The sequence below is a fragment of the Sander vitreus genome, chromosome 9 (assembly GCF_031162955.1).
Source record: "Sander vitreus isolate 19-12246 chromosome 9, sanVit1, whole genome shotgun sequence".
Classification (NCBI taxonomy): Eukaryota; Metazoa; Chordata; class Actinopteri; order Perciformes; family Percidae; genus Sander; species Sander vitreus.
Genome location: NC_135863.1, coordinates 24,078,299 through 24,099,805, shown reverse-complemented (window position 1 = coordinate 24,099,805; position 21,507 = coordinate 24,078,299). Strand labels below are relative to the sequence as shown.

The 21,507-nt window shown below is 39.2% G+C and overlaps 1 protein-coding gene across 1 annotated transcript; it reads left to right on the top strand.

Moving 5' to 3' along the window:
* Window positions 1-7,705: 7,705 nt before the first annotated feature.
* On the top strand, window positions 7,706-10,873 carry barhl2 (BarH-like homeobox 2). Its single transcript, XM_078258192.1, has 3 exons — window positions 7,706-8,258; window positions 9,140-9,365; window positions 10,561-10,873. Exons 1-3 carry the CDS (start codon window positions 7,706-7,708, stop codon window positions 10,871-10,873), a joined length of 1,092 nt encoding a protein of 363 aa, XP_078114318.1.
* The last annotated feature ends 10,634 nt before the right edge of the window (window positions 10,874-21,507 follow it).

Below are 21,507 nucleotides of genomic sequence, written 5' to 3'. Positions count from 1 at the left end.
AGAGCGTGTCATTTTTTTAGTAAAGTTTAGGTGTTATGCAATTTTAAACCAAACCTGAGCTTGTTTTCAGGTTTGGAGACACTCTCAGACACCAAATGTTGCTACCAGATAAAAGCCGACTCTTGTGAATGAGCTACACCGCTCCCCAATTTAGCCTCCAGCATCTTGACAACTGTGATGCCAATCAACTTAATGACCCAGTGATTGTTTTGAATTTTCATTACCCCATGTTGGACACCATCAATCTGTTACAGTATTTGCTGTTGCTGGCTCTGGGGAGGGGAAGGAAATCTCACAGCGCAGTTTGACAAAGTGCACACGAGCGTCCTCGGCTATTCGTAATGTCCATCCCCCCCCCCGCCTCCTCTGTCTTTTCTCCTCGCCTCACTCTGTTTGCATTGTTTTACCCTTTTGCTTGGACTTCAGGTAATAGGAAATGGCACTGACCCCTCCTGATCCCCCCGATTACCTTTGTGAAGCGTGAATGTGGTATGGAATCACACATCAGGAGACGAGTTGTAATTATTTTTGCGATGCCATCAGCATGGATCAATCACTCAGGGAGGCTGCTAGTGGAATGCTGCTCGCAGCCATGGATGGAGCCAGCAGCGACCCTCTTTGACTGACAGCTTTGGTAATTAAGTGATTGTATAGACCCCTCTGACTGTTATAACAACCTTGTCAGGGCCAGTGTGCGTTTGGAACACACTCAAATCTATGTGTTCCCTGCTCCCTGAGTATTTCTGATCATGTACCTCGGACAGAGGGAGGCAATACAGAATCTTTTCCAGTGACGTTGCTTTCCGTTGAATATTTGACGTGGCAGGAACCAGCTCTGTTTGACTCTCCAACACTTACATATAATACAGATTTTAAGGATCTTTTATTCTCATAGTAGACCGGAAATGTTAATGCCCGGCGTGCTAACCCTTGATGAATAGAAAGCAGACTTTACTCTCCGTCACTGTTTATTATAATTATTTTGAATTGCATGGTATAGAATAATACCAAGCTGCACTTTAAATTGAACTTGAATGTCACGTTTCATTACTGCATGAGTGGAAATGACGTTTAGAGGTTGATATAGCATGCAATGTGTCCATCCTAAATGTCAGATCGCTCTCACGCTGCAACCTTTAATTTCAAAGCTCCTGGGCTGTAATTTTGAATTGAAATTTGATTCCCATCATCCCATCATCTTAGCCTTTTTCCATCACACCCAAATGAAAAATGTTATCCATTTGCCAAAAGAGAAGTATTGTCCTGAATCTGTAATCTGATCGCTAATAGACTTGCAAAAGAGAGTAATTGGTGTGAATGTCCCCCCCAACATCCACCTCACTGTTACTTTAACAAGCGTATCTGCTCTAAAAACTACAAAAGACTGATGTGTTATTATCTCATATGTTTACTATGGCAGACAGCCATGTACTCAGTTTGTTATTTACTTGTTTGATGACTCAATTGGATTAAGAAATGCAAATTACAGTCAGATGCAAAATGGTAAAGGTGAAGAGAAGTGTAGAATATCCAGGTCAAGTTAAATCAATAGTGGACAAGTCCAGTCATTTATAATTAACTCAGAAACTAATTAAACTACTTATTAAACTTGTTATTCATTTTTCCATCCCCCTCACTCTCCCATTTAGCATGTATAATCAGTAGATTAACACTTAACAATTGGTATACAACACACTATTATGTAGTTGTAAGCAAATATAAAGTCATTTTTAAGGGTTATAAATGTATTTGTCAAAAGCTCTAACTTATATGAAGCATAATCTGGTATCAGACAACAGTAATTTAAGTTATTGTATTTATTAAGGATTTATTTTACTCTCCATGACCATGACTACTGAGCAAACCCCATCTAAAATGATGAAGGCCATGTGGTTGAAAGCCCTGGGTCAAATCTAAAGTGGACCTTGAGTTAAGCTCAACTGTTTAAAAGGGGGCGGGGGGTGTAGCAGTAGATAATCAGCAACCTTGAAGTCTGTTTATGTCTTTTCCAATGATATAGAGGTTCATCAAAAATCCCCCCAAAAAAACTCATTATGTACATTTATGTACATACATAGCAAATTAGCAAAGCAGTGTTGGGTTGCATATGCATATGTATGTGTATGCATGTGCATGTGTGTGTGTGTGTGTGTGTGTGTGTGTGTGTGTATCATGAAATATGGTAACAGCTCATTAACTGTTTACACAGCAGTTACAGATGCTTATAAGCATTGTTATAGTCGTAGTCAAAGTTATGTCATGTAATAAACATCTACATATCTTTGGACAAGGATATACAAATGTATACAATATAGTGTGCTTATTAAGTGTGTGTATATACTACTGAATGCTAAATGGGGATTTAATGAGTTGCCAAAACTTTCTTGGTGCATTAAATAATAGTTGAACTTTGATGAGGAAGCTACTGTGTAAAAATGTGAAATCTCTTGAGGTGGAAAGTATGTTACTTTAACTTTTTTTTTTTTATATATATATGGCAATATATCTGCATTTAGACTTACTCAAAACAATAGGATTTTAAACACAAGTTCATTTTGTCATTAATATAATGTGCCAAATTGACCCTATGAGCGTCATTCAGTTGAGCAAACTGTTGCCTTAGTTGCACCAGCATCCCCCACAAAGTGGTCTGCAAGTCATATTTAAGCTAATTAAATGCACCAATCACATCCAAACCTAATGTATTACACCGCTGCATATAGGCAATTATAAATGAAAGTGCGTGGAATATAGGTTATCTGTCATCGCAAGCAGATGAATAAAAAGGCACTTATGCAGTGAGTTTAATTGTTATGATAGTGATATTATGATATATATGATTTTGGAGCTGTGGAAATGACGCATAACAAGTACAACCAGCTAAATGAGTTGACTGGGTTAACGAAAATCAGAATAAGCTTTAATGGCCGAGTAAGTGTGATCACATACAGGGAATTTGACTCCGGCTTGTCTCAAAGTACATACACAGAAGTAGACATACGGCTGAAAGCAAGCACAACAAAGCTAAAGAAGGTAAACATACACATTTTGATACTGAAGTTTGAAAGGAAAATAGAAATGTTATATGATATTGCCTCTTTTTTTCTGAGCCAAACATCTAAAAGATACCAAACGTAACTTTTCAAGTGCTGTCACTAATAAAAGTGCAAAGATGCTTTCACTGAAATGTATTTCAGGAACCTCTGTGTCAATTGCTAAAGAATCACAAGATTTTGGAAGTAAGTTTCCAACAGTATACTCCTCTAAAGCATACATTCTCTCTCGGCTTACCAGCGTGACCTCTCGGAAATGACACAAACACACACAAAAAGATGTGTGATGTTTGCAGAAGCAAGATACTTCAGAACACATGAGACCTCCATGTGCCCAGGTGTTTAAAATGCTGTTGAAGTTTGGGAAGATATTTTACAGAGGTTCATTTTCACTTTTTTTTTTTTTTTTTTTTCTTACTAGAAGTCTTTATTGCAGCAGAGTGATTTGCACAAACATGGTTCTATAGGATTTTAAAGGATTTGATTTGGTGAATAATCCAGCAGAGTGTACATTTTATAAAATAGCCAGTCGCTCCATATCCTGCCACGTGGACGAATAAAACGTTTAGCTTTTTAATAAAATGCATTCCTCCTACTTAAACATTGACTACCGAAGAGAAGATATCTGGGTGGTATAGGTTTGATTAGTCACTGTGACCTTCTGACTTTGTACATACCGTTAGAAAGCTTGTCCTTTTGCAGCTTTTAATCAATGTTATTCCCTGGCCATCTGTCTAGGACTACAGCACTATGATGGGATGGTCTGCCAGACATTAGACCACACCTTGCACATGCCACTGCTCTGGACATTTTCATAACAGTATGAACTTTTAAGTAATGTTCCAAATAAAAAAACAAAGACAACTTTATTGCTTGAGATTCATTAATATCTCCTGTGTGTGTTACCTTTGAATTAAACAAAACTTCTGTTAAAATGTGATTCGTTGTTATTACAATATTGTACGTTTGCTTGTATATGACCATAAGTCTTAGTCCACAAAATGTACATTTTTGAGTCTCAATTTGAGTAATCATCATGTTTTAATGGCTCAAATAGCATGTGTGTATATATACGTGACTGGGATTTTTTCTTTAGTAACTGTAATAGATTACAGACTTTATTTTGTTCATTTGAAATGTAACTTGATTTTTTTTTTTTTTTGTATAACTTAAACGCAGGAAAGATTAAGATTGACTTCATAAGTTACATGTTTAGTCACTGTTGCTGTTTCCTGCTAACGTCACCTTTCGCCCCTGGAAATGTAAAAGCAATTGTATCCATTCTTATATTAAATTGTAATGAAAAACACTTACATTTTTTTTTAAATGTATTTCTAATTGGATGCTAATTACTAGAAGAAGAAAAAAACCTGCCAAAAAACAATAACAAATCATTTATCTACTTGCATATTTTTGTCATAACCAATCACCAAATCCCTAAATAACCTCTCATCCATCCTGATTGGATCCTGCTTTTCATGACGTTGGTCCTATGCAATTAAAAAAAAATGAGACGGCCAGTCTTTGATCACCAAAGCAGTAAAATCCAATGATTTCATTTACACAAGCAGCCTTCAATTTATTGTAACCTTTAGCGTGTCTTAAACTTGGGAGCCAAAATGCTCCCTCTCCGGTCCAGCATGTCCCCCCGCAGTGATTGACAGTCTAAATGCGGGGTGTCTCTGTGTAAACGCTGCAACTGTGCAACCTAAAGGTCGCCAGCGGTGAAGTGACAGCTTACACGCAAAGCCGCCAGAGAATCAATATGGTGCCAGCCACTATTACACTGTCCCATCATCGACCATCAGCTGAGGCCAATAAGACGATACCCTAACTGGTAGCATTGAATTCGCTCCTGCGGCGCCATAGAGCCAATAACGCGATTGATTGTTCCTGTTTGCAGTTGATGAACAGCCCGTGTTCCTGCACACACATTGACTGACATGGCGTCGCTTTGATCTAATCTGAGCGATTTGTAGGGAATAAGGTTTTAGAGGGCCCTGATGATATAGGCTGCATGTGGACAGGATATTCTAATTGGTTTCCACTGTGGAGATAATGTATTTTTATATATATATATTTGTGCCATGCTGTTGTTATAATCTTGTTTCCACGACTGTCACGTTGTGTTTAGACCGTGCTTCATCAATACCTGACGGGTTGGTAATCACGTTAAAGTCCGTATTCATTTAATAGCAAGTCTTTCTAAGTGAAACGTGAAGTTCGAGGCGCAAGTGAGGCCGCAGTTTGCTCATGAACTTCAGCCCAGCAGACTCGCTCTGTCGCCGCCTGGTGCTCAAACTCTGCCTGCATCTCGGGCGGGACAGTGCAGACCCAGCGAGAGGAGTCATCTGAACACTATTAGATTAATACAAGTTCACTTTTCTGCTACATTTAGGAACATTTTAGCCTAGCTCGAAGACGCTAATGTATTTTTTTTTTTTTTTCGCTGTAAGGCCTGATAGAAAACAGACTAGGCTATTCAATTTTTTAATGAAAAGCTGAAATTGAAATGAACGCTGTAAGAAAACAACATTCAAACATTGAACGTTACCTCATGTATATACTCAAAATATTAAAGCTGTTAACATAGAGGCTGCTGCTTTACAGTTTGTTGGTAATTCAAAGCATTTGAATTATTAATTCAAGTTCAACATTTTCATTTTCCGGTGCAACCCTGTAAAGGTGTAGAGAAATTTAAAAAGCGACGAAAAAAAAGTAAAAACCTTAAATAATTTTATATATATATATATATATATATATATATATATATATATATATATATATATATATATATATATATATAATAGAGGGTGAGTAGCTTTTTTTTCTTCTAATATAGGCTACTTCTAATACATTTCTTGACAATGTCTGCATGCAAAGACCAATAGAACATAATATAGAATAAATACATCGCTTTTTAATTAAGTCCATGGGTAATTGTAATTTTTTTTTTTTTTTAAATAATAATGATTTAAATCAGAAACAAACCTAGAAATCCGGATTTCTGAACAGCGTGTGAATAACAGCATCAAATCTTCATCCGCCTCACATCAGTAATAATCATCATCGTCATTATCAACCTGCTGAAGAAGAAGAAGAAGAAGAAGAAGAAGAAGAAGAAGAAGAGGGGGAAAAAACAACAACACTAATAAAATAAACCCGCTCGATGATTCATCCTCAAATTCCAGAAGAGGTCGGATGCTGTGCAGTGGGAAAGAAAAATCCATCTGAAAGAAAATGTCTCGTCCGCCGAAGAAAAAAAAAGAAAAAAGAAGTGGAGCACGAGCATACATTCACCTCTCTGTGAGAAGTGACATTTCCCATGAACAGAAATCAGCCAGATACACAAGTGCAGCCTCTCTGCAGACACTTTGTCAGCTCAACGCACATTTCCCTCCATAAGCCTTCAAATCTACGTCGGAGGGGGAGAAAGTACTGAATTCCTACTACCTTTGAACGCTCATTAGCACCTCATAATTACTTTACTAATTAGGATGACATGGTTATTAACTAGATGCGCTGTCATGGCAGTCGCCACCACTCCTCCCCATTCCTAAATATGTCGACCTCTCGGCTCTGAGAATATCTCCATAAAGATATATGCCATCCGTGTCACTGCCATGGCCTGATGTTCGCATTTCAAATAGTCTTATATTACAAATAGATTTCTAATTCAAAACTAGTTCTGAAAACGGACAAAGTTGAAAAGATGGCAACAGTTGAGCCTTTCAAACTTAAAAATCACAGCTGATTTGGCTCTGCCGAGTTTAACAATACATTCCGGAAAGAGACAATAAACGTAAATGCTATGTAAAAAAAAAAGAAAAAAAAGAAAGGATATATTAATAATTCACCCTACCATATATGCTGGAACTGCTGGGGATTTTTTTTTGCCGTTTAGTTAGACTTTATCAAATTGTTTAGAGCTCATAATTTCATTTCTTCTTCTTTTTTTATTTTCCACTTTCTCTGTCTTTCTGTCGCAGCTATATTTCAAAACTAGTACGGCATGGCCTTAAAGCACACGCATGCTTTTTTTTTTTTTTATCCTCCTTTTTTAAAGAGCTATTCTAGAATTAAACTCAACTCAATGGTTAGCTTGAACCGTCTGGATAAAGAAACAACTCCCTGATTGGTGAGGTGCCGGAGCCGGTCACGATGTAAGCCAATGGCAGCGGAGGAAGGTGGGGGGGGGGAAGAGAGAAAAGACGTCGAGTGTTTATTATAAAGGAGAAAATATTAATGCCCCCTCGCCGTGGGCCGTGACGTCAGTATAGGAAGTCATCGTAGAGCAACACTGGAACGATTAGCAGCAAAAAGGGGGAGCCTGATGTCGAGGAGTCAGCCCTATGTATATCTCTCTATACGCCTCAACTTTTAACACAAAGTTCAATATCCAAACCCAAAAAGCAACGTGGAGTACGCAGTCCCACACTTTGCTTTTTCTGCATTTTCACCACTGAATGTAGCATCTTGGAGCCGCTTGTAAACGTGGATTTCGTTTCTCTCTTGGGTTTATTTGCCAACTGTTTTAATTTTTCATGTTTTTGCTGCAACTCAAGAGCTCATTTTGCTGACTTTCTTCTGGTTTGCATCGGAGGAGAAGCCTCTCACTGTTGTTATGAAGACTTCATCATTCCTTTCTTAATATGGAAGGATCCAGCGGGTCGAGTTTTGGGATAGACACTATTTTATCCAGCGCTTCTAATTCTGGTAACCCCGTGCTAATGAACGGAGACTTTCGGCTCGGCGACAGCAGGACAGCGGATTTCAGGAGCCAGGCAACCCCGTCACCATGTTCGGAGATAGACACTGTGGGAACAGCCCCCTCATCCCCCATCTCGGTCACCATGGAGCACGCCGCCGATCCGCATCTGGTCCAGGACAGCCTTCAGCATCACCACCACCATCACCACAACCAGCCGCAGAGCTTGCCGCTGTCGCCGCAGCAGCAGCCGCTCGCCGGGGCCGGCTGCGCCCCGAGGACTGCCACCTCCTCCTTTTTAATCAAAGACATTTTAGGCGACAGTAAACCGCTGGCAGCCTGCGCACCTTACAGCACCAGTGTATCCTCACCACATCACACGCCAAAACCAGAAAGTGCCACGGCTCCGGACGGCTTCAGGCCCAAGTTGGAACAAGACGAAAACAGAGGCAAGTTGGACAAAAGAGACGACATTCAAAGTGAAATGAAATGCAACGGTAAGAGCCCGTAAAAGATAGTTCATCTCAGAAATACGCCATTTAGCCTAGTTTTTGTCGTTTCATTCACTATAATGGCAGTTTGTTAAATTGAGGTGAATTATTATGGGCTACGAAAACCAGTGTAGCCAACAAAAATATATAGACCAGGGATTGACCAAAAATAGTGTTTGGCCTATTAAGAATGATAATAATAGTTCTAATGATGAATATATATATATATATATATATATATATATATATATATATATATATATATATATATATATATATATATATATATATATATATATATATATGTATATATATATATATATATATATATATATATATATATATATATATATATTTTACTGTGTGATTCTTTGTCTGAGTTTCAGCTTCCTTTATTAGTCTAATAGATGTGAAAACAGATGTAAGCCTGGTGATTCTCCCCGTGCGCGGGCCCTCCCTAGTGGGTCAATTAGAGAGATTATTGTTCTTCCTAGAGGGGGGATCACGGTGCACTGCAAACCGGCTACAAATAGAGATGGATTGACGTATTGATTTCTCGTTTTCTGAAGGAAAAATAACCCCAAAAAACTTCAGGTGACAAATACGCACAAATGTTATAGTATTGCTCTTGCTTTGCCTTTTTGTATGACACGTGTGTGAGTGCAGCACTTGGAGCAAGCATTTATGCAAGTTGGTGAAAGTTTGACTGGAGGCGTGGAAGCTCAGCACACACCTGCGTGTGGTTATTTTTGGTTGCTTTATAATGGGCTCAATGTCGAAAGGAAGAACGAATACAATTTTCGACAGGAGACATTTCCAGGCATAGGCCCTTAATTGTTTATGTTTTAACCATTTAGTCTAATTCCTCCGCCTTGCTCTGTGTTTAGGGACTAAAGAAGAAGGCGACCGGGAAATCTCCAGTAGCAGAGACAGTCCACCGATGCGCACGAAAAAGCCTCGCAAAGCACGGACAGCCTTTACCGACCACCAGCTCAACCAGCTGGAGAGGAGCTTTGAGCGACAGAAATACCTCAGCGTGCAGGACCGCATGGACCTGGCCGCGGCTCTCAACCTGACAGACACACAAGTCAAGACCTGGTACCAAAACAGACGGTAGGTAACCGCCAGACACAACAAACACAGACACTGCTCCAACAGGGCCAATCCTGCAACAACACAGCCTCATTTAGCTTCCCCCCCCCCAAAAACAACAACAACAAAACAAACAAAAACTAACTCTTTATTAGAGGAATGATCTAAGTCAGCAGTAGGCTTTTTAAACCAAACGGAACCACACTGACTATTTCATCATTAAAAATAAAAAAACATGGTAACATATTATTACACATTGTTAAACTTTGAGGGCCCACAGCCTGTCTATGTACAGATCACATGGATGATACATTTTATTTGTATTTAAGTTGCTGAATATTTTTTTCAGCCGGTCATATATTCACACTCCACATGTCTGACATTTCTTGATGTCTTGATTATGACTTATCATTTCTGATCCATGCGAACTTAGTGTATAACTACAACTACAACTACACTGTGGCAGCACAGGCAGGCAAAAGTTTTGAATCGTTCGCGGGCACGGAAGGCCCGATGATTTTTCAGCATTTGTATTTTGAGATAACAAGATTTATTTTATTGAATATATTTTGACACATGTGATGACACATTTCAAAATGACGCCCTGTATCATGTCAAGATATATTTTTCAGAACAAATTGACGTTACAGATGTTCTGAAAAATATCAACATTTTATGAAGAATTTCTACTTGCTTTGCACGTGTACCTTTGTGGTTAACAACGCCACTGGGCCTAGTATTTATAATAATATATTTAAACATGTCATGTACAGGCCTATATTTTAATTTAATTATGAATTGTCAATATATTTCGTGCAATAGATTTAGTGAATGCTCATTTTTCCTCCTTGGTATTAGCCTACTACTGAGTTTAAAATGTGTTTTTTACCCGCAGAATTTCTTTTAAAATCCTATAAGGTTAAAATTCGACTTTTCAAAATAAAGGGGCATTGGAGTCCTTTATTATAGAGCTGTATGTATCGGCCTTGTGCAGGTGTGAGAGAAGTAGGCTTTGATCGATTTGGACCGAAGCATATCATAGTAGTGTCTTTTCTAGTGATATTTCTTTCTTTTTTTTGCCTAATTAAACCTTAACCATAATTTGGTGCCTGCCATAATTAGGCCTCTGCATTCCAATTAAGGGGGCGTTTTGGGAATTAGCAAGAGAGCTGACTGATTAAATAATTCATCCGTTGTATTTTGATCTGGTTTCCAGGACGAAATGGAAGAGGCAAACAGCGGTCGGATTAGAGCTCCTGGCTGAAGCAGGAAACTACTCGGCCTTACAGAGAATGTTCCCGTCGCCCTATTTCTACCACCCGAGCCTGCTGGGCACCGTGGACAGCACGACGGCGGCCGCGGCGGCCGCAGCCATGTACAGCAGTATGTACCGGACTCCTACCGCGCCGCATCCCAGCCTCCAGAGACCTCTGGTCCCGAGGGTGCTCATTCATGGCCTTGGGCCGGGGGGGCAACCGGCACTAAACCCCCTATCTAACCCCATGCCCGGCACACCGCATCCGCGATAGAACTCGAAATAAATCGAGCAAAGACGATGACCAGAAACCTGGTTGAACAGGAGATAGTGAGTAACTGCATCGGATCCACTTTGCAGGACTTGTCGTCGTCCCCCCCCAGAAAGACACATTTAAAGACATTTTACAGAAGTAAAGGAGGTATTTAATATAGGCCCAAACAGCCTAAAGCCCAGTCATAAAGACTTTCTGTCCGGGCCGAGACAGACACAAGAACTGCTCATGTCTGATTGTTTGTTTGTTTGTCTTTTGTACAAATACACTTACATTAGCAAATAAACTTATAAAGTTTATTAGATGGAGAAGAACGGAATGAATAAAGAAGTAATGATACTAATCGAATTTGCAGACGCTTCAATTCAAACTTGAGTTCAAATTTCATTTGTTAACGCAAACCTTCACGCAAAAAGAAGAAGAGGCGAAAAAAATCTAGCAGCTATCAATTTATCAATTATCACTTTATCATACATTATTGACTATAAACTTGGTTTTGGATAGCCTATCACTTACATTTCCATTTTTTATATTATAAAATAATTGTGTAGCCTATGTAATGTATAATTTACATCTTCATTTATTAAGATAAGCCTAAAAGTGATACAATAATTCAGTGTATAAATATGGACATAGTCATTTTAATAATTATATTGGTGTCTAACCCACATCATCTCAGCTCTTTCTGAGGTTGACATAATTTTTATGACATAAATGGATCAACGTAAATAATTTGTAGGAGCATATGGTCTTCAAATTGGAAGACATTTCATTTAGTTTCAAACTAGTTATCACCGACTGAAAGGTCAATTTCCACGCCTTTATGTTTCTGTTTAGCAGCACATATACATATGGATGCGCAGCAGCTGATTGGTGGTGTGGGATGAATGGTTTGGATGAATCGGGTATATACTGGGAATGTGGCCTTGGCTTAGCAGCTGTTAGCTGAGAGCACAGCAGACAATAAGCCTGAATTTCTCAGCGTGAGCGGTCAGGCGCATGGACGAGGAAAAGTAGGCTGCAAGAAAGAAGAAAACCCTGCTGATAATCTGCGCAATCTCAATAACCAATAGCCGTTAGTGAACTTGTTTCAGGAAGTTTTGAGGGAAAATAATCTCCAGTGACCTTATTGCCCATTAAGGTGTTTTTCAGCGTCACAATAATGTTTGCATCACTCCCACGCCATTTGCATTGTTGCATCATCCTGCTTTGGCACATTTCTAAAATTCTATTTTTTTTGTAATGTTTTGCAGTGACAGTGCGACTATGTGATAAAAAAATCACCATCTTGGGATTCCGAATGTGTCTGTAGCCTACTGCGACAAGATGCTGCTTCAGGAGCACAACTAAACAAATACAGTGCGGGTCTGAAATGAAATGTTATCAAAATGCGTTGGTTTTATTGAGCCTCCGATAAACCCGCGCCCCGGAGAACATGGCGGGGAGGCGCGGGGTGTGAATTAGCGCCTCAGGGCCCGTTTGTTTGGATTTCTTTTCTTTGAAACCATCGCTTATAACAGTGAGCCAAATTGAACTTTGCTGGTCTAAAAACAAGAAATGCATGCAAACCTGCAGTTTATTTTACATTTCATTTTTTTTCTTTGAACATAACATTTTGAAGAGTTTATGAGCGCTTCTTTTTTTTTTTTGTTGCTGATTTTTTTTAATTTTTTTTTTATTCCGGCCATATTAGAGAAAACGCACATTGTGGAGTAAAAAAAAAAAAAAAGCATAGCGGTCATGTAGAGCTTCCACACAGACCAAATACATAACGACAGCAGTCAACACAGGCTTAAGTTTAGCTGTTTCTTAATACTTTGAACACATGTTAATGTAGCCTGTTTAAGCCGTCTGCTTGTCATTCACTGCATGGACACCTCTCTCAGTCATTTAGTAGAACAGTCCCGCTGGTTGCACTTTCTGCAGCTTGCATTTTGCTCTATGATGCACGGACAGCGCCCTTTTAAGGACACACCACACCAATTAGATGCGTTTTATCCGTTTAACCAAATTGCCAGGGCCAGACTTAATATTATTGGCACAATTATGGCGCGCTCCTCATACAGTATGGTTCAGAGTAATTACACGAAATACAATATCTATTCTCATTAAATCTAGGTGTTGGTGGATAACAGAGCGAAGCCGCATACGCGTTTATTTTATTGGAGGATGCATCGCTCTCTTCTTGGCCTTGGAAGCAATGATTGCTCTGTCCTATATCGCCAATGTTGAGAAATATTAGCCTACCGTATTGACCCTACAGCTTCTGCCCATTACTGCAGAATAGTGCCGACGCATGTTGTTCATATGCATGACTTCTGCAGCATTATTTATTTATTGCACTCTGCGGGTGGGAGGGGTGGGGGGGTGTCGGCGGTTGTGCGGGCTGTTCCAATTCATTAATAATAGCCTAAGCCGTACAGCAGCACTGAATTAATGGGCTGCTACCAACTCATACTACCTGGTAATTCTGGGCCTTGCTAGAATCAGATTTTTCTCTATATATTTTGTATTATTGCTCAAAACAAAGCAGCTTTCCGTCTGTTTAAACTGGGCCACAGTGAGTCTGAGTTAAACTGGCAGCACGACGCTTACTGGCATGTTTTGCATTTGTTATTGACTCGGTCAATGGCAGTATGAATGTGAATTTATTATGATTATGATGATGATGATGATGATGATGATTATTATTATTATTATTATTATTATTATTATTATTATTATTATACATGCTTGATGAGGTTTAAACACAAAAGCCAAATGCAAGAAATATTATTTGACCGATTAAATCTAAACACAACATGACATTTTTTTTTTTTAGAAAACTCCCGTTAGAACATGAAATGTGATGATATTATTTGGATTAACTTCCTGTGAATTCGCTGCAGAGGCCAAACGGAGTTTTTGGGGGAAGATGAGCAATACTTGAGAAAACACAATCACTGGTGGAAAAAAGGGCAGCAGACTTGAATAAAGAGGATTAGGCCTTTTCTTTTACATGGCACATATTATCCAGAACAGATGGGCTTTAGAGAGACGTTCTCTTCTCCTTCTTCTTGCCTCAAGGAACCTTGTTGGCCACTTTAATTGCCACTTTTCCCCAACTGATGTAATGGTGGGATATCTTTTTCATTACAATAATGAGGTAACACTTGCTCTCCTTGGCTTCTCGTTATCACAGCTCCTACATCACTCACTAAACACAAATTTAACCCAACCCCCTTCTCCAAAAAAAAAAACCCTTGTACTAACTTCTCCTATACATCTTGTACACTATTATCAGCAGCTGCTGTCTACCGTCCCCCTGCCTGACTGTGTGTTGATGAGACCGTTTCATTAGGAGCCTGCAGAAGAACTTAATGCTCTGCAGAATGTGATCTGCCTTGTAAACGCTGCTGGTCAAACTAGTGTTTGACCAGCAGCGTTTACAAGGCAGATCACATTTTTAAATGATAGCTTCTTTTGGGGAAAAAAAAAATGCACAAGATGGACACATTCTCTTATAAGTTAGGTACTGTGCTGCTTTTGCCACCAAAAACACATGCTTGCATGAAGTTAGTGTATGCACTGATCACAGTCCAAAACACATAAAAGCCAACCTTAAGATAATCTGGAGTTAGAGTGTCGGTATTGATATTTTTCTCTATGGGCACTGCTTTGATTATGTTCCAAATCATCAGCACTCTGTGAAAAAAAAACCAAACATCTGAGGATGTTTCTTCAATTTTTCAAATTTGAAACCTATAACATACTGTTAACCTTTAGCTGCAAGGTGATGCTATAGGTGCAGTCTGCTCCACATATTTGAAATGATGCTTGAAAATAAATATATACTGTGTTCTCATGCACGGACATCTTTGTGTGTAAAATCTTGAAATAGTCTAATTTAATAGAAGATTAAACAAAAATTAAAGGAAGGGAAAAAAAAAGACGTGAATTAGCATTCAATTTACCATTAATGCTAAAACATTTACAGGTATGATGCAATATTACACATGCACATGGAGGCATTATGGGTCATGAAAACAGATTTTTGAAACCTACCAGAGCATTATACATGTTAAACATTGTGATGAAATAGGCCAAAAAAATGAATTTGACTTCGAGATCTCTTGTTTTATTAGTCCATACTACATACATAATGAACTGGAGATTCATTTTCAATAGACTAACGTTATGAGTTTGTAACTCTGGGATGTCAGGGAACTCATGACAGTGGACCACTGGGTCTTATTCACAAGCTATTTTGTTATCTAAGATACTGAAAATGCATGAAGGTTAAGACTCTGCAACTGAAAGACATAAATATGATTATCAAAGACAGTTAATCACAGTTTCCCTTTATGTGAACAGAGTTGCCATTCTGCCTGACCTGGCAACATGTTTCCTCTAGTCCCTCTGTGTTGATATAACAAATTAGTGACAGGGAGTATTTCCCTAACCCAAAATGCTCCACAAGTTTGATTGTTATAAGCAGTGAGTAACCAGTGAGCAGACTTGTTGACACAGAGGCTGTAAGCCATCCACTCGTCATCTCATAAACACCCAGCTCACGCCTGAGCCTAGACTAGCACGGACATCTGCAACAGTCCCGCTGAATGATGCCGCGTAGCTGCGACATATCATAGTTTAAATGGCCTCATCATTTCAGCAAATCCAGCCAGTTTCCCTCTCTCTTTTTGTCAAGTGACAGGACAGCTGATGGCAGAGAAGCTCCGCTACCTTTCAAGTTTCAACCAGGCGCCGTCACATGCGACCGCACAACCAAGAAGAAAAAAGTCTGTCAGCAGTGATGTCAAAAGCTTCAATTTTTACAGAGCAATTAGGGGTTTCATCACAGCGGAGTGATGTCAGGATTCATTACAGCTCAGCAACAGCTAATTGCTTCAAGGTTAAAGTAACAGATCTGACGGCATTATATTTTAAGTGACAGACTCAAATTCTGGTGGTGTTTCACAGAGCACAGAGCTGACATTAAGGGAGCATGCTCAGGAGGATGGGGGCTGAGGAGCAATTGAAATTATTGCACATTAGGATTGTGATTGGTTAGAGTATCAGTAACTCTTTTGGGGAACATGCATGGGGACTGGTGTTTGGGCCTACCTCTGTAACAAACAAAGGACAATGTAACATGCACTTTGCAAGCATCCTTTTAAGTACTACATTCTTGAATTGTCTATTGAGTATAAAGTGAGTATAAAGTGACCAAATATGTGAAATTTAATTTCTGTTAGAATGTAATTTCTGTCTAAACTGCTCAGCGCTTTTAGGTGTTTGTCATATCACTGAGCAACCATGTCTCCTAATTCATTCCTGTATTACGTACCTGTACGTAAGGTTCATGTTTTAAAACAGTCGCAGTTTTAAAAAAAAACCTACCTGGTTAGGTTTAGTAAATAAAAATGGTTTGGTTAGGTTTAGGCAACAAAATGACTTGGTAAGATGTAGGCAAGAAAACTACTTGGTAAGGTTTAAAAACTACTTGACTAGTTAAAGCAACAAAACTACTTGGTTAGGTTTAGGAAAAGATCATGGTTTGGGTTAGGGTTAGGGTTAGGGTTAGGTTTGGGTTAAAACGTGTTAAAAACGTAGTGTCCGGGATGGGCGCTACGACGGGCTCGGGCGAAACGGGACCACTGACGTGGTTAGCCACTTAAAACACTGCTTAAAAAAAATCGGGTTTGGTTATTTAAAAGCAATTTAAAAGGGAAACAGGTGGTTAACCAGATTAAAAGAGCCACCGGACAGGATGGTCAGCGGGAGTTATACAACTTTAAAAGAGGTCCTCCACACCTGCTCCACACCTAAAGTTGCGTAACTCCCGCTCTCATGAACAATATGAATAAAACAATCTAAATATAAACACCCTGGTGAAAATCAATCCAATATTTAAATAATGTTAGGGTTAGGTTTGGGGTTAGGGTTAGCCATTTTAAACCAATAAATAAAGTCAACGTTGAATTGTGATTTCACATGGGACACAAAGTGTCAAAGTCCAGTGTTTTGTATGACCCATCCACCCACCCTAACCTCCTCCCCACACGGACTTTAAACACAGACTTTGATTAGAAATGTATTTGTAATACGTAAAAACATGATCTGGAATGGAATATGTTATCCTCAAAACGTAATTCAGAATGCAGTTTAGTTGTTCAGGAACCTAATTTTTAGGAGACAGGGCCACACTGAGACCTTTGCTTGTGGCCCCTTACTATGAAGCAGTATCTCCTTGTGACCAAGGTTGTGTGTGCGTAACTTGTGAGCAGTTCAATCAAAGAGTGATTTTCGTCCCCCAGATTCATTAATTTGAATGACAAATGCCTGAAAAGTTAAAGCTACAGTATTTGACAAGAAAAAGGCAAAGATCAGAGAACAAGTAAAAATAAATAAACAGAATCTAGATTTAGATTTTAGATCTCTAAATCTAACCACTTGTAGGGTGCCTGAGCCTGAGGTTAGGAGCCACTGTTGTACAGTATTATACCTGTACACATATTACCTTTGATATGGTTAATGTGTTAGCAACCAGTTGGCTATTTAAACATCCAGCAAACACGGTGCAACATTAGCATTACTGTATTTATATGTCCACCTGGCAAATCTAGATCTAAAAGTCAATATCATTTTAGTTCTGTTTTGGTCTCCACCAACTTTTAAGAACGATGTATGCCTCTTTAGGTGCTAACGGCGCCAACATGTTCACCAGCTAGCTGATGACTCTTGTCATTTGGCATTTGGTGCTGGGCAGCTACTGTAGCATCCAATGGTTTATTAAAAAAAGCTTTTTTAATGAAAACATCTGCTGTGGGCGAAAAACAACACTATAAGAGCGGTGAGTCGGAACCAAAGCAGTAAAGTTGCAGGCCTGACAATCAAAACAATGAGCAGAAAGTCCTCATAATTAAAAAAAACAACATTAGCATAGCTACGGCCATTTTCTATGGCTTCATCCCTATAAGCGACTCCATTCACATGCAAGTAGTCAAATGTGATCCGTTGTTAGTATAAACTATTGACTATACTGTAGCTGCTTTAAGAGTGAGCTAAAGCAGTTAGTCTGGGCTAAGCTAGCATTGCATGTATTTAGACCTTTTCATAACTTAATGACCCATTTAAGAGAGAGATTGAATGTATTTGAGCAAAATTAATTATAGATTGGTGCATCCATGCCAGAGAGCCGCTGGAGTCATTTCCTTCAAATTCGCAGTTGTTTACCCTTTGCTTTTTCTCCTCATAAGTAGAATACCTGATCCTTTGAACTGATTGTTTGTTTAACCGCTGCTGGGAATCAAGACTCCCTGAGGTCAGAGTAAGTGTTGATCTAAGGCTGGATTCAAAATAGCCTAATGAGGAACTCTTTGGATAATTAGTGATAGCTGGAATGCTTGTGGATAATTTGAGTGCTTTGCCACCCTGTATGAGCAAGAAGACGGGGAGGATGGGCGGATGATGAAAGATCAGGGTTAATGAAAATTAGCATGTCAAGTTAGTCCTTACCTCTGTGTATTTTCTTTTCTTTAAATCTTTTGTTCCTTCTTAAGATGTGTTATGTACGTTGATGTAATGGAACAATTAGCAGTGTGGTTCATTGTAAGGATATGGTTCTACTGCTGGGGAGGACTGCAGCTAACGCTGTGGGAATTAGAGTCAGGGAGGTGTCTGGTGGTGAGGTCCAGCAGGAAATGAAGAGGTGGCAGTGGGCCTATGGGGAGAACAAGGCTGTCCCCCTTCTGTGCCCACTCGGCAGTCAGTGAGAGACCACAAACAAGAGCTGTGCCCAGTACAGACAATCATACAAGTTTGGACTGGTCTGGACTAAACCACCAGTAATTCGGCTTTTGATAGTTTTCACGGTTGATCTGTCATGTATGTGTGTGATTGTGTGTGTAAAGACACATAGCCATGACCGGTATTAGTAAAGAGTATTTTATATGGCATTTGTTATTGTATAAGCAAAGAACACTATCTATTAAAATCCAAAAGTGTTTATAAATGCCAAAATTACAGAGTGGTGCAATAGCTCCAGAGACAATCTGCTCTGATTGTTAAAGACAGCTGTGCAAATAACAATCAACTTCATGTTGTAATGATAAATAATATGTACAGCAACGAAAGGAATCTTGTCCAAACAGGATCTGATTTTACAATATGGCAATATGTTAACCTCATTTCCATCACATTGTTTGTTTTTGTTTTGGATCACAAGAATAAGCAGCGAGCGCTTGCTGGAGGTTGTGTTATGGCACAGTTAATTACATTTTTTAAATTAAGGCTGTCTCCAGATCAACTTGGTAAAGCGTGACATTGAGAGCAACATTGGGTGTGAAAAGAAGGACTGATAGGAGGTTACAGGTACCTGCGATGTGCAAGCACAGGCTTGTCGAGTGGTGAAATATGATTAGGAGCTTGTGCTAAGCACTGTCTGGCCCTCTCATCGCTTTGCTGCTGCCTGCTTCAGGCCATGCGAGTTGTTGATTGGCGCAATGTTTCTAGATATTTCACAACCATCATCTCCTACTAGAATTGGAATGACTATATTTCTAACACATGCATATGCAGACATATGTCTGTCTCTCATACACATAAGGTGGTGAGAAACTTGGACATATGCGTGTGTATAAACAAATAGAATTGCTAAAAGTGTTGCTAAATGGAGAAGGGAGGATCAGATCACCAAGGGAGTCAGAATGGTACATTGAATCAATAGTTTTTTTTGTTGTTTTTTTTTACTGGCAGTTGGAAATAAACAGAGCTTTTCCAGGGACAAAACTGGTCTTTCTCCGCATTAACTATAGCTATGGGCTTTTTTTATAAGGTTATTTTCACCATAGCCACACAAAGCAGCTACCCCCCTGGTTGAAGCGATTTGCTGTTCACAATGCTTCAGCTTAACCAGCTAGGTCAGGTCAAGTTGACTCAGACAATAGGGACTTTAGTGTCTCACCCACAGCACAGAGTGTCGCAGAAACAAAGCAGGTCGCTGCAAGTGGAGCAAACATTTCATAAAGTCGTGGCCTCAGTCTATAAATGTCCTGTCTAATCTGCTAGTTCTCATCAAGCAGACCTTTTTATCCATTTTCAGATTTTGTCACAAAAAAAACAACAATATTTGGTAACATATTGTAACACATTACTTCTTATGCCACAATCTCCAAAAAAAATATTTACAAACTTGTTACTTGTATTTTACTGCCATTTTCATGTGTGCACAGAAGAGGTCTTATCATTGTACACTTAAAAATGCTTGAGTATAAGGATACAGTGAAACAGGGCTGCGTGATATTTCCGTGTTATCGTTCATCAACTTTCCTCGAAAACATACCATGATGATTTCTATACCATGTTATTGTTTCACAAAATTCTGCAAAAAAAAGACTTATCTAAGATTATGTTTTAAACGTTTTTTTGTCATTCCAAAGACCAAAATATTAATCAAGTAATCAAGAAAGCACTCAACAGATGAATCACTAATACAAATAATAATGTAACAGGATGGATATTATGAGTTTTTTTAAACCTACACAGACAGAAATAGTGCTTTTATTGTATGACCTTTAGGTTTTTCAGCACATGTAGACAATGTTATATCATTAGAGGTTGGCACTTGCTGTCACTGATATACTCCTCAGAAATGACTAGGGGAGAGGCCCAATTATAGCAGAACATATGTGCGATAATAGGTAGATAATTGCGTGATGTTCACCATACCCATTTTAAGACCCCGAAGCTAGCTCTCCAATCAGCTGCAGTATGAAAAATACATTTCAGCTTGCTCATTGTAGCCCACAAATACTGCAAAGCCAGCCTCTCATGATTACAATATATAGTAGCTATGATATCAGGTATGTATAAAATATAAACTTAAAACACACAAATATTACAACTGTGCCTGAATGCGTTACATTCAAAGAAAATTGCCTGAATATATCACAGAGGCTGTACACGTTGTCCATACTTTATGGATGTGCACATCAACACCTACGGGAATTCATATACAAAGGTCTCTCAGCAGCATACACAATGGCTGCATATAGCAGGAGATGAACATCTGATTTGTCACATTTGAAACGCTAATGTTTAAACCAAAAGGAAGAGCACACAGTAATGTGTTCATTCATCTGCATAAACACCACCTGTCCTGGCACAGACAACTCCTCAAGCAGCGAAAGTTTAGTGGCAGCCTGTGTGCAAGCCAATCAGTAGGGGCCCAGCTGTGGTTTCACGAACCCGTAGCGTTTTCAAGTGTCAGAAAGCGCTCTGAGTACTGTTGGTGGTGCTAGAGAGAAAAAACTTTCATTTCATGTCATCCGCCAGCAAGACGAATAGGCGACACGATAACAAAAAGAAAACAGGGTGTGCTATCACGATTGACATCCAAAGGTAATTTATGCTGGCCCTTTATTTACTCACGCAGCCTCCATATACACACTGAGAGCTGCTCTTGAAGGCTAATTTGGAGCATATTTGGCATATTGCAGGCCCTCTCTCCTTAAGAATTTCCATCATTTGTCTCAGCCATGAGCAATGTGTTATCAAAATCCAGAACAGCATTGATCACCTCGGCTTTTTTTCATTGTTATCATCCCTGGAACAGCTCCTTAGTGCCAAAGCTTTTGTTTGTTTTTTTCTGTTTT

What these genes read in the sequence shown, in the direction of transcription:
- barhl2 (XM_078258192.1), top strand. Translation starts at nt 7,706, where the DNA reads ATGGAAGGATCCAGCGGGTCGAGTTTTGGGATAGACACTATTTTATCC. An exon ending in AAGTGAAATGAAATGCAACG is followed by an intron (nt 8,259 to 9,139) that starts GTAAGAGCCCGT and finishes CTCTGTGTTTAG; the next exon opens with GGACTAAAGAAGAAGGCGAC. An exon ending in ACCTGGTACCAAAACAGACG is followed by an intron (nt 9,366 to 10,560) that starts GTAGGTAACCGC and finishes TCTGGTTTCCAG; the next exon opens with GACGAAATGGAAGAGGCAAA.